General features: G+C 52.9%; 1 protein-coding gene across 1 annotated transcript; it reads left to right on the top strand.

Moving 5' to 3' along the window:
* The first annotated feature begins 480 nt into the window (after nt 1–480).
* On the top strand, nt 481–10,420 carry LOC111162341 (nuclear factor of activated T-cells 2 interacting protein). Its single transcript, XM_022526706.1, has 8 exons — nt 481–911; nt 1,540–1,612; nt 3,828–3,945; nt 4,663–4,743; nt 4,834–5,020; nt 6,114–6,258; nt 6,376–6,485; nt 8,332–10,420. The coding sequence occupies exons 1-8, from the start codon at nt 525–527 to the stop codon at nt 8,488–8,490; spliced, it is 1,260 nt and encodes a 419-aa protein (XP_022382414.1). The 5' UTR covers nt 481–524; the 3' UTR covers nt 8,491–10,420.
* The last annotated feature ends 1,817 nt before the right edge of the window (nt 10,421–12,237 follow it).

Below are 12,237 nucleotides of genomic sequence, written 5' to 3'. Positions count from 1 at the left end.
CCTCCCTCTCTCTGCCTGCCTCTCTGTCTACTTGTGATCTCTCTCTGTCAAATGAATAAATAAAATCTTTAAAAAAATAAATAAAAATAAAAAATGATAGACGATAAATAAATAAAAGAAAGGCAATTCGGGAGGCCGCTTTCCAACACCTTGTGTTCTGAGGGCCTAAGGACTACAATTCCCAGGATGCCCCGCTCCCCCACCAACCGGGTACCCAGATCTCTAATGGGACCGGAGTGGGCTGGTTAAGAGGGAGGCAGCCGGCCAATGGGTGAGCTGGAACGAATAGAAACCCAGGCTGATTGCGCCGAGGCTGGTTGGAATCTTTGGCGCTTTGGTTTTAGTGGTGGATACTTGATGGGCGGGAGCGGCGACCAATGAAAAGGCGGGGAGGGGAAGCCACGGGTTGTGGGCGGGGAGAGGCGTTGACTAGCAGACGGTTCACCCAATGACAGGCGGAAGTCGCTGGAGGGGGCTGGACGAGGCGTCTAGAGGCGGGGGACCGTGGTCGGCGGGTGTGTGCCATGGCGGAGCCGGTGAGGAAACGGGGCCGCCGGCCTCGGGGCGGCGGTGCCGGGCGAGGGGCTCGCGGGTCCCGGGGCGGTCGGGGTCGTCGTCCTCGCATCCCGCCACCTCCAGCCCAGCGCACCTTGGACTCGGAGTTTGTGGACTTGGTCAGCGACAGCGATGAGGATATTCTGGAGGTCGCAACGGCGCGCGGCGCTGCGGACTCGGTAGAGGTCCCTCTCCCGGAACCCTCAGGGCCGGCCGTCCCCCGGGACGACAGCGACAACGACAGCGAAGGGGCGGACGCACCACCAGCCGGAGCCCCGCGGGCCCCGGTCAGGCGACGGCGACGGCTGTTGCTGGATCCGGGGGAGGCACCGGTTGTCCCGGTGTACTCCGGGAAGGTGCAGCCGGGGTCCCCGGGAGGGCTAGGGCGGAGGGCTGGGTTTGGGGACGGCTGAGGTTAGGCTTCTGGGGTTGGTCTTGGGGGACTAAATGGAAGCAGGGGGTGGGGCAGAGAGATGCAGGGTTTGTGAAGAGGTTTGCAGTGTGTTGGGAATTTGGGATTCCGGGAGCTGGAGTGTTGGGAGCAGAGAGAGAGGCTTAGGGGCCGGGATCCCTGATGCTTCAGAGAGGTGCTGGCAGAACCTGGGACTGGGATTTGGGGCCTGTCGGTTTTTGAGATTGGGGCCCATTGCTAAGGATCATACTGGGGTCATGGAAGTTCAGAGAAGGTTGGGGACTCCAGGTGGTAGGGTGAGCTAGGGATCTGGGATTTCCCAGGATTCCGAGAAAGTGGGATGGCTAGCAACCTAGTAAGAAGGTAAAAGAAGAACTAAACTTGCATCCTCAGAATGTCTTGGGGAAAGGGGGTGTAGTCGTAAGGGTACTCAGTTTTGGATCTTGGGGAAGTTGGGCTCTTAACTCCCCCAGAGAGGACTTGGACTTGAGAGCTGGAAGAAGGAAAGAGTCATCTTGCTTTCCCTTTCAGTGGAGGGAGGACTTGGGACTGATTCACTTTTGTCTTTACAGGTGAAAAGCAGCCTTCATCTCATCCCAGATCACCAGTCCCTCCTGAAACTCTGTCCCCCAGAGGCTGAGGAAGGTAGGGGCGGGCTTCCAGGGAGAGGAGCCTAGTGCTGACTTCTCTGAGGAAGATTCCTGGAGTTTACAACCCTGTGGCCAATTTTCCCCTGAAGCTCAGAGGAAGGGGATGGGAGGGTTGACTCCTGCATCCTAGCCAGAAAAAAGCTCCAGTCCTGAATTGAGATGGAGTGTTAACCAGGAGGCGTAGGAAATGCTGCCAGACCGTCCTAACCCCTGCCCGATAGGCACAAGAGTGTGCGAATCTACAGATTTCTAGGCCATCTCCAAAGATTCTGATTCTGCAATCCTGGGGGCCGGGGAGGAGGAGCTGTTGAGAATCTGTAACATCTTGGTACATCGGCAACAAGTTCCTTGGGAACATTCTAGAGCCAGCGTGGTGTTCTTTGAATCTTACCAGGGCTGCCAGCCTTGGTCCTCCCCCAGTGATGTGGCTTTTCCAAACCACCCAAAGGCAGTGCGTAGGAATCAAGTTTGATAGGGAAGTGATCCAGTGGGCAAATGCAGACCTTGGACCAAGACTTCTACACCATGAGCAAGCATGGTAGGATGATCAGGAGCTGATTTCGGAATCAGCTGGCCCGGGTTTGAATCTCAGCTCTACCCTCTGGTAGCTAGCTGTGTGACCTGGGGCAGGCTCCTCTCTCAGTGCTTCAGTTTTGTCATCAGGAAAATGGGGATAACAGTGGATCCGTGTCAAAGGATTTTGGTGAGAGTTAATTAAAGAGAATGCATAGAGAGCCCTCTCTTGGGGTACATTTATGCTTTAGGACAGTACCTGGAGTGTATAAGTCCAAGGGTCCCTCTGCCCTTGCTCCACATGTGGGCCTAGTAGTGCTGGGCATCTCCCAGGAGCTTGTCAGAAAGGCGGAATCTCGGGTCTCTAGCAGCTGCCGCATTTATCGAGGACAGGATGTCTCAGCCTCGGCACTGCTGACATTTGGGCGGAGCAATTCTTCGTGTGGAGCTGTCCTGGGCATTGTGGGATGTTTGGCAGCATCCTGACCTCTGCCCACCAGAGGCTGGTATCACACGCTCCAACCCCCTCTCCCCCTCACTGTGACAACAGAAATTGTCTTGAGACATTGCCACATGTCCCCTGGGTCGAGAACCACTGATCTAGGACTTATTTATCATTGCTTTGTTTTTGCAGTATTTATATTTATTTTTGTGGTTAATGATGATCCTTTGTGGGTGGCTAACAAAATGGGAAAGATCCTCGATGTTCTAAAATAAATCTCTAGTTTCCCATTACAAAAAATCCTAGTTACAGTGAGGGATTTAAAGAAAGGTCTTCAACATTATAGAGGTATGGATGGCATGATGTGATAGTGATGCCCGCATGGAGGAAATTTGAGAAATACATGCTCAGAGGACCTGTACTTACCTCTACTTCCTTCCCTCCCTGCGCCCTGCCACCCCCTACCCCATAGTCTTGCTCTGCCCATCCAGTTGGGAACAGGAAGGACATAAGAGGAACTTTTGTTTGTCTGTTTGTTTTAAGATTTATTTATTTGAGAGAGAGAGAGCACACAGAGGGAGAGGGAGAGGGAGAAGAGACTCCTTGCTGACCAGGGAGCTCAATGTGGAACTCGATCCCAGGAACCCCGGGATCATGACCTGAGCCGAAGGCAGATGCTTAACTAACTGAGCCACGCAGGTCCCCCAAGAGGACCATTTTTTTTAAAAAATGCCAGCATCTGGTTTGAAGTATGTTTTATCACATACATAAATAGTACATACACATGTAATAAGGAGTACATGTGTATTAGGTAAGTACGTGTTTCCTAGGTTGTGTTTATTTTGTATTTGTGGGATGCAGCTGAACAAAAAAGTGAGAAGAGATTAAGTGAATCATGGCTTAGCTGGAGAGGGTCACATTGTGACTGTCCATCCTCACCACGCAGGCTCATACCTTAGCGCGAGACTCAGACACTCCTGCTCTGCCAGACTCGGGCTTGTCCTTTTCTCTGCAGCAGGCATTTCCCTGTGACTCACGCCCCACCAGCACTTCCCCAGCGTTACTGCGCGGTTATGTGTGTGTGTGTGTGTGTGTGTGTGTGTGTGTGTGCATGTGTGTGTGTGTGTGCACGCATATTGGGGCTCCTCGGTCTGCTCCTTTCCTGGGACCTCGAGAAGCCCCTGGCATGCCTCTGCTTGGCCTCTTGCTGCCCTCCCTTCATTGACCTCGTCCGCTTTTCCTTCTCTGTTCCCAGAGACGGATATGGCAGATTCCAGCAGCCCCCATGCTGAGGATGCCCTGTTTCCAGAGTCTCCCTGGAAGAAGAAGCTCAGGAGTAAGGATGCAGAAGAGAAGACAAAGGAGGCGTTTCTGTGAGTGAGGCCGGGGCACTGCCCCCCACCCCTCCCCAGCAGAAAGGGAGCCCGAGGGCTGGGCTGAGGTGCGGGCAGGATCCTCGGGTGGCTCCTGAAAGGGTAAGGAGAAGGGATGGAGGGAGTGGAGGGAGCCTCCAGGCTCAGGTGAGGAATGAGGGTCTTGGGAGGAGCGCTGGGCCCTTCAGGACCACCCATGGGAGTGGAATGTTGCATCTTTGCTTCTGACAGGTGTGGCCGTGGGGATGGCCCTTGTGTTTCAAGCCCGGCTACCTGTCTCTTTAACTAGCTCTGTGGTTCACTTCCCTTTTCTAGAAAATGGGGACAACGATGGCACCTGTGTCAAAATTTTCAAGTAGATTAACACTTGGCATGTAGTAAGTACTTGGTGTCCATTGGATGTTACCAGATACTCACCTGGGAAGTGACTTACCTTAAATGTTAGGCATTTAAGATACATAAATGAACAAATGAAGGAATGAATGAGTGTTAGGCATTTTCCTTGCCAATATTTAGGTCATGTAAGTATAAAAATGAGGGCTCAGATTTTCCCTGACTTTACCTCCCCCTGTCCACAAGATGATGTTGCTAGAAGATGCTCCCTTTTGGTTCGAGCTCTCCCCCTCTTGCTCCGCAGTGGTCCATAGCTCATGAGGGGAGATACTGGGTTGGGGTCCCCTCCTCTTCCTCCAGCCCAGCCCTCTCTTCTCTTTGCAGGGTTCAAGACACCTCTCCTTTGCCTTCACCTCTGCCAAGGACCAAAAGCAGAAAGCATACACGGGCACTCCAGAAGTTAAGGTGCCAAGGGCAGGGGGCTCGCTGGGGTAGAGAAGGGCAATTTGGCGGGTGCCGCCCCCTGCCTGACCCAGAGTCCTTTCTGCACCCCAGGGAGGTGAGCAAGCGCCTCCAAGATCTCCGTTCCTGCCTGAGTCCCAAGCAGCGCCACGGCCAGGATCACCAGCACCAAGAGGACGAGGTGGTCCTGGTGGAGGGTCCCACCCTTCCGGAGAGCCCCCGACTCTTCCCAATGAAAATCCGGTGCCGGGCTGATGTGGTTAGACTGCCCGTCAGAATGGCAAGTGCCTGGAGGGCCCGTGGGAGAAGGTTCCCCCGAGCTGTAGGTGGAGCGAGCGCGGTGGGTGGGCAAAGGGGGACAGTGTCCCGCTTCGCCCATCCTGCTGGTGCCCCTCCAGGCCCCCACAACCCCGTGCCTTGGGTTCACTCTTCCCTTTATCTCGATGGTCTTTCCCTCACCCTCCCTTCTCCGGCAGACCGCCCACCCACCCTTCAGTGCTCCATGTAAGCATCCCGAGAGGCTTGGCTTGGTAGCCCCCTCCCTCTTTCCTTCCCTCGGACCCTGTGCTTCCCACGAGCACTTGCTTTGATGGCAGCCTTCTGCACACGGGTGTCACTCATTCATTCGGAGCTCCCCTGGCTCCCTGGTGAAAGGACCATGTTTGTAGGGATGAGCCTGATGCCGGAACAAGAGCGGTAACAGAAGCGACCATTGGTTGAGCCATAACCACGCTTTGGAAGCAGCTAAACCAGACTGCGCAAACATGCAGCCCATGGCTTTAGCAAGCGCATCTTTGTTCGTCTGCCCTGCAGATGTAGAATGCCTTTATTTATTTGTTAAGAAAGATTTTATTTACTTGAGAGGGAGAGAGAGTGTGTGTGCTGCTGTATGAGCCAGGGGAGGGGCAGGAGGAGAAGCAGATCCTCAGTGAGCAGGGAGCCCAATCCCAGAACCCCAGGATCATGACCCGAGCTGAAGGCAGACTCCCTCACTGACTGAGCCACCCAGGCTCCCCTGCAGAATGCTTTTAAAACATAGGAGCTCATTGCCAACGCTTGCACCATGAGTGATTTCCTGGCTTCTCTTACCTAGGCAGACGTAGCTGCACCCGTCTGCGAGAGTTGGGGACCTGTCGAGAGTGGCCTGTCGCAGGGGGCGCACGAGGTCCACTTTGCTGTGGTCTGCGCCATTGTCCTTTTTCCTTCCCCAACCCCCATACGGACATGGCTTTATTCTGTACTTCTCCAGGGAAATCTATGGAGCTCACAGCTGAAGAGCTCAGCCAGTAGCAAAGGCCAGCGACATGTTGGAGTGGTGGGTGGGGCAGGGCATGTCAGGAGGTGGCCTCCTTTGCTTCTTGTCCCCTCCCCAGTCGGAGCCCCTACAGCGTGTGGTGGACCACATGGCCACCCGTCTCGGGGTGTCCCCAAGGAGGATCCTCTTGCTCTTTGGAGAGACAGAGCTGTCCCCTACTGCTACTCCCAGGACACTAAAGCTCGGAGTGGCTGACATCATCGGTGAGAGGAAGGCGGGGAGGTGGAGCCTGGAGGAGGCCTTCGCCACAGGGAGGGGATGAAGTTGGCCGGGCTTCCAGGCTCCGCTCAGGCCTGGCTTCCTGATCCTCCTTCCCGCAGACTGCGTGGTGCTAGCAAGTTCGCCCGAGACCTCAGAGATGTCCCAACTGCTCCAGCTGCGGGTGCAGGGAAAGGAGAAACACCAGACGCTGGAAGTCTCACTGTCTCCGGTGAGTGGGAGGCATGGCTGTGCATGCCTCTCCCCCTGCCATCTGTCCTCCTGTCCCTCCCACCAGTTAACCCAGGGGGCTTCCCTCTGGTCCCGAGTGGTTCGGGTTCCCGCCCATCCTAGAGCCTGGCAAAAACCCGCTGTTCAGCTTTCTCCCCATTGCGCCAGGAACCTTTGCTCTGATCTCCTGACTCCTCCTGTGTAAAATGGAAAGGCCCCTTGTGACCATGAAACCCGTCAGAGTAACTGCCAGGCTTCTAAGCAACAGTCCCCATGCTAGAGAGAATTCATGGTCAGGGGCTTAGTGAGTTTCACAGCCAAGTTAGATGGAAACTGCTGTTGTTACCCTTATTTAACTAATAGGGACGCGTGTCTAGAGAAGGGGTGCAACTTGAAGTATTGGTTTCCTAGGCTTGCTGTCATAGAATGTCCCAGGCCAGGTGGCTTACCCAAATGTATTCCCTTGAGGGCCTGGAGAGTTGGAGTCAGACACCGAGGTGTCGCAGGCCCACACACCCACAGAGACCCCGGGCAAAACCCTTCCTGGTTTCTGGGGGTGGCCTGCCGCTGAATCACCCTGGTCTCTGCCTCTGTGGTCACGTAGTGCAGTCCCTGTGTGTCTCCGTGCGTGTGTCTTCTTGCAAGGACATCAGTCACTGGGGCCCACCCTCACCGAGTGTGTGCCCTCCTCTTAACCCGATTATATCTGCCAAGACCCTGTTTCCAAATAAGGTCCCACTCGCACTCACCGGGGCTCGGGACCACAGAGGATTCATAACACTTGCCCAGGGTCAGGCATCAGTAGAGTGGGAGAGCCTGGCCTCCAGCTCAGGTCGTCCTCACTCTGCTTTGGGGTCGGGGCTGTCTGCTTCATGGTGACAGATGCCGCACTGGGATGTGAGGAACTGGGGGCTTGCAGAACCTGCCTGACCCAGAGCCCACATCCTGAGCCTTGGGCTCCATGGCCCAGTCCCCTAGAGAGGAGCCCAGCTGTGCTGGCTTCTTTGTCCACTTGCCTTCCCCTTGTGGTCTCCCTGTCCCGAGTCCTCTGTCCATCTCTACAAGTTCTCAGCCCCTCCGTTCAAATTCTTTTTTTTTAAATAAGATTTTATTGTATTTTAAAAAAATTTTTTTTGAAGATTTTATTTATTTATTTTGACAGAGAGAGATCACAAATAGGCAGAGAGGCAGGCAGAGAGGGGGAAACAGGCTCCCCACCCAGCAGAGAGCCTGATGAGGGGCTCGATTCCAGATCCTGAGATCATGACCTGAGCCCAAGGCAGAGGCTCAACCCACTGAGCCACCCAAGCGCCCCTAAAAATTAAAAAAAAAAGATTTGTTTATTTGATACAGAGAGGGGCGGGGTGAGGGTAGAGGGACAGGGACAAGCAGACTCCGCGCCAAGGGTGGAGCCTGATACGGGGCTCGATCCCAACGACCTGAGCCGAAACCAGCCGAAACCCTGGGTTTCTGACTCACCCAGGTGCCCCCTTAAGCTTTGTTTTTGTTTTTTTTTTTAAGATTTTATTTATTTATTTGAGAGAGATCACAAGTAGGCAGAGAGGCAGACAGAGAGAGAGAGGAATCAGGGTCCCTGCTGAGCAGAGAGCCCTAGTGGGGCTCAATCCCAGGACCCTGAGATCATGACCTGAGCCGAAGGCGGAGGCTTAACCCACTGAGCCACCCAGGCACCCCTTAAGCTTTGTTTTTAAGTAATCTCTACACCCAGTGTAGGGCTTAAACTCACGACCCCAAGATCAAGAGTAGCATGCTCTCCCGACTGAGCCCGCCAGGTGCCGCCCCCTCTTTTCAAATTCTTAACCTTCATTTTTTCCCTCTCTGTCTAGGACTCTCCTCTCAAGAACCTCATGTCCCGGTACGAGGAGGCCATGGGACTCTCAGGCCACAAGCTCTCTTTCTTCTTTGATGGGACAAAACTTTCAGGCAAGGAGCTGCCTGCTGATCTGGGCATGGAATCCGGGGACCTCATCGAGGTCTGGGGCTGAAAACCCCCCCTGAGGCCCAGCCTGGACTTGGGGACAACAGCTGCCCCTTTTGGCCCTATATGGGTTTATCCTTAAATTGATGCAAAATTGAGCAGTGACCTTTGACACCCCTCTCCATTGACCCTGGTTTCAAGCCTGTAGTTCCCTGGTTAGCTGTATGGTGGTTGTTGCCACCCTGGGGGGACTGTGACTCCATCCGCATGGTATGCTGCATTGGCAGCCCCCCGGGACCCAGAGAATGTATTCCTCATCCCCAGCCTTTCCTTCCTCAAAATGTCTGTTGTATGAAACCGCTCCAATTTAGAGCAAGTGGAAGTACATGGCGGGGGCGGGGGCGAATTCCAGGCCTGGGGTTTCTGCCCTGCCTGAGACCCGCAGTGGCCCTCAGCAGGTAGTGGATGAAGCTGGCTCAAGGCATACATGTGCTTAGTTGCGGGACTGAGCCAGCTCACACACACAGTCACACAAGCAGGGCAGATGGCAGGTCACCCTTCTCTAGGACAGAGTGGATTCTCAGCCTTGCATGTCTTCCTCACCCCAGCACACCTTGAGAGCCAGACTTCCTGATGCACACACATTGTTAAAGGCATAGTCGAGCACATCCGAGCTTTTCTGTTTGGCTCTTGGGGTGCTCGTCCATGAAAGGCTTCTCCAGGCTTAGGGCTCTCTCTTCCCTGTTTTCCTCCTGTCACGCCGAGCGCCCGTTTCACTTTGAACACGAATGTATCCTTGTCAGATGTGCTGTCGCCTGTGGGGATATACTTCTGCGACATGTGGTCTTACTCTGCTGCAGACCTTGGGCTATTTCTTCTCACTCAACACGTGTCGCTCCTTCTCCATGCGCTTCGGTGCCGGGACCGCTCCGTGGCGTCCCACATGTTCTCCAAGGGGCAGACAGCTGGGTGCCTCCAGCTCCGAGGCTTGTAAACAAAGCCACGATGACGTCCTCCGTGGGTCCCCTTCCACGCTTGCATGGAACGTTCTCCGGCATAGCCACCGGGGATGGGAGGACAAGTCAGACTGGTTAATTTCCTATGGTTCTACCAAATTTTTCTTTCGATTGGTCATTGAGCCTCCCCCCGGGGTGGGGAGGTCCCCACCAGTGCTTGTTGCTGCCCTGCTTTCTCACTTTTGCCAGTCCGTTGGGTGGAAGGTAGTGGCACGTTTCAGTGTCCATTCATCTGATCGCCAGTCATTGGGGGGGATTTCTTCCCCTTTGGGGATTGCTTTCTGTGCCTGCCCCGACGGGTGCAAAACAGCTCTCAGGACGGCACTCGTGTCTGGTTATTTAGGGGGTGCCCTTCACCAGGCAGAAACACTCAGTTTTAATGTAGGTGTATGAACTGTTTTGTGCTCTCATTTGTTGCTTTTTGTTTTCTTATTTAAAAGTAGTTTAGATGGTTTATGTTTCCTGCCGTTGGCTTGTCAGCTTGTCCTTTAACCTTTAGGCCGCGAGCTAGGGCTGAAGTCCAGCCAGTACAGCCCAGTGTGCCCGTTGGCTGGCGTTGTCTCCTGCCCGATGAGACATTGGTTCTCCTTGGTTGATTCCGGGCCGCACTCATTGCTGACTATTGAGTGGTACTTTTAAACCGTTTGGTTTCACCTTCACATGTGAGATCCAAGTTTTGTCTTCACCCCGAAACGAGCCAGTCTTCTCAAGTGCTGTCTACTAATAAAGCCATCAATTGTCCACTGATAACGTGGTATAATTTTGGCAAAAGTATGTCACTTTCTAAAACCTTCTTTCGATGGAATACGACATTCCTTTGATCTTATAATATGAGAAAAACAGAAAGAAGCCTGTATAACATTTAAATAATCCACAATATGGTATGACTCTCGTTTTGTTTTGTTTTGTTTCCAGGATCTTTTATATCCATTAATGTTTGGACACATTAAAAATGTGTATTCAGTCTTAGCCAATAAACGGGAGTATACTCACCTTGTGTCTACTTGAGGATTTCTGTCTTTCTGGCCCTCGTGGGACCCCTGCTATGGCCCCACTGACTGAGACCATTAGTTGTCCCCTTGCCTCCATTCTTCCTCCTTCCAGAGTAACGGAACCCCCGGTGAGGACAGCTCCTGGCAGCCTCTGTCGTGGCCGGGTGCCAAATTAGCCTCATGGATGGAAGTTGGGGAGGGATGCGCCTGGCAGGGTGTTTCCAAAAGTGACCAAGTGTGAGCCCCTCTCCTTTGGTTTCTTCCTGCTGCTGACAGGAGATGATCTTGGGAAAGGAAGCCACTTGGGACAGGACAAGGAGAGAAGGAGCCCAGGTCCCACCAGCCCTGCACTGCTGACCTCCAGGCTTTCATGGGAAGGGGAAATTCCATCCTGTTTAAAATCAGTGCTCTTTGAGGATTTCTGACCCTGGCTGTGTCTATTATAAGCCATATTGTAGTGACCCCCAATTTGCTCAGGTTTCTATCCAGGAGTGGAATCGCCAGTCACTGAATGTGCTTGCCCCTGTCCTTTCTTCAGTAACTGCCAGATTGCTCACCAAAGTGACTGGACCTCCAGTGCTAGAAGATTCCGGTTTCTTCTTCCCCAGCACTTAGGCTCAGGAGGAGATGAGAAATACAACTCATTTTACTTATTTTTTTAATATTATTATTTTAAATTAAAAAAAAAGATTTTATATATTTATTTGTCAGAGAGAGAGGGAGCACAAGCAGGCAGAGGCAGAGAGAGAAGCAGGCTCCCCGCTGAGCAAGGAGCCCTATGTGGGACTTGATCCTGGGACCTTGGGATCATGACCTGAGCCGAAGGCAGCTGCTTAACTGATTGAGCCACCCAAGCATCCCTATTTTTTATTTTTTAATGATTTTATTTATTTATTTGGCAGAGAGAGCAAGAGAGCACAAGCAGGGAGAGAGGGAGAGGGAGAAGCAGGCTCCCCGCTGAGTAGGGAGCCCAATCCAGAACTTAATACCAGGACCCTGGGATCATGACTTGAGCCGAAGGCAGGCGCTTAACCGACTAAGCCTCCCAGGCACCCCTAGAAACCACTCATTTTATTTTTATTTATTTATTTTAAAAGATTTTATTAATTTATTTAACAGATCACAAGTAGGCAGGGAGGCAGGCAGAGAGAGAGGGAAGCAGGCTCCCCGCTGAGCAGAGAGCCTGATGCGGGGCTCCATCCCAGGACCCTGAGATCATGACCTGAGCTTAAGGCAGAGGCTTAACCCACTGAGCCACCCAGGCGCCCCAAGACCACTCATTTTAAAAGAATTTGTGTGTCTTGGGGCACCTGGATGGCTCATTGGGTTAAAGCCTCTGCCTTCAGTTCAGGTCATGATCCCAGGGTCCTGGGATAGAGCCCCGATGGGCTCTGCTCGGTGGGGAGCCTGCTTCCTCCTCTCTCTCTGCCTGCCTCTTTGCCTACTTGTGATCTCTGTCTGTCAAATAAATAATTAAAAATTTAAAAAAAAAGAATTTGTGTGTCTTCTATGATGAGAAAGATTATTCATCCTTTTGATCAAAGGATCACTTGGCAGGTGGTCTTTTTTATTTTGTTTTTTATTTTTATTTATTTTTAAAGATTTTATTATTTGAGAGAGTGCACAAGCCGGGGTCAGGGTTGCAGGCAGAGGGAGAGGGAGAAGCAGACTTCTCACTGAGCAGGGAGCCTGACCCAGAGATTATGACCTGAGCCAAAAGCAGACACTTAACCACCTGGGCCACCTGGGTGCCCTTCCAGAGATTTTATTTTTAAGTCCTCTCTACACGCAATGTGGGGCTTGAAT

The sequence above is a fragment of the Enhydra lutris genome, unplaced genomic scaffold (genome assembly GCF_002288905.1).
Source record: "Enhydra lutris kenyoni isolate GAN:26980312 unplaced genomic scaffold, ASM228890v2 scaffoldscaffold90, whole genome shotgun sequence".
Lineage (NCBI taxonomy): Eukaryota > Metazoa > Chordata > Mammalia > Carnivora > Mustelidae > Enhydra > Enhydra lutris.
This window is presented reverse-complemented; position numbering and strand designations above follow the sequence as displayed.

What these genes read in the sequence shown, in the direction of transcription:
- LOC111162341 (XM_022526706.1), top strand. Translation starts at nt 525, where the DNA reads ATGGCGGAGCCGGTGAGGAAACGGGGCCGCCGGCCTCGGGGCGGCGGT. An exon ending in TCCCCCAGAGGCTGAGGAAG is followed by an intron (nt 1,613 to 3,827) that starts GTAGGGGCGGGC and finishes CTCTGTTCCCAG; the next exon opens with AGACGGATATGGCAGATTCC. An exon ending in AAGACAAAGGAGGCGTTTCT is followed by an intron (nt 3,946 to 4,662) that starts GTGAGTGAGGCC and finishes TTCTCTTTGCAG; the next exon opens with GGTTCAAGACACCTCTCCTT.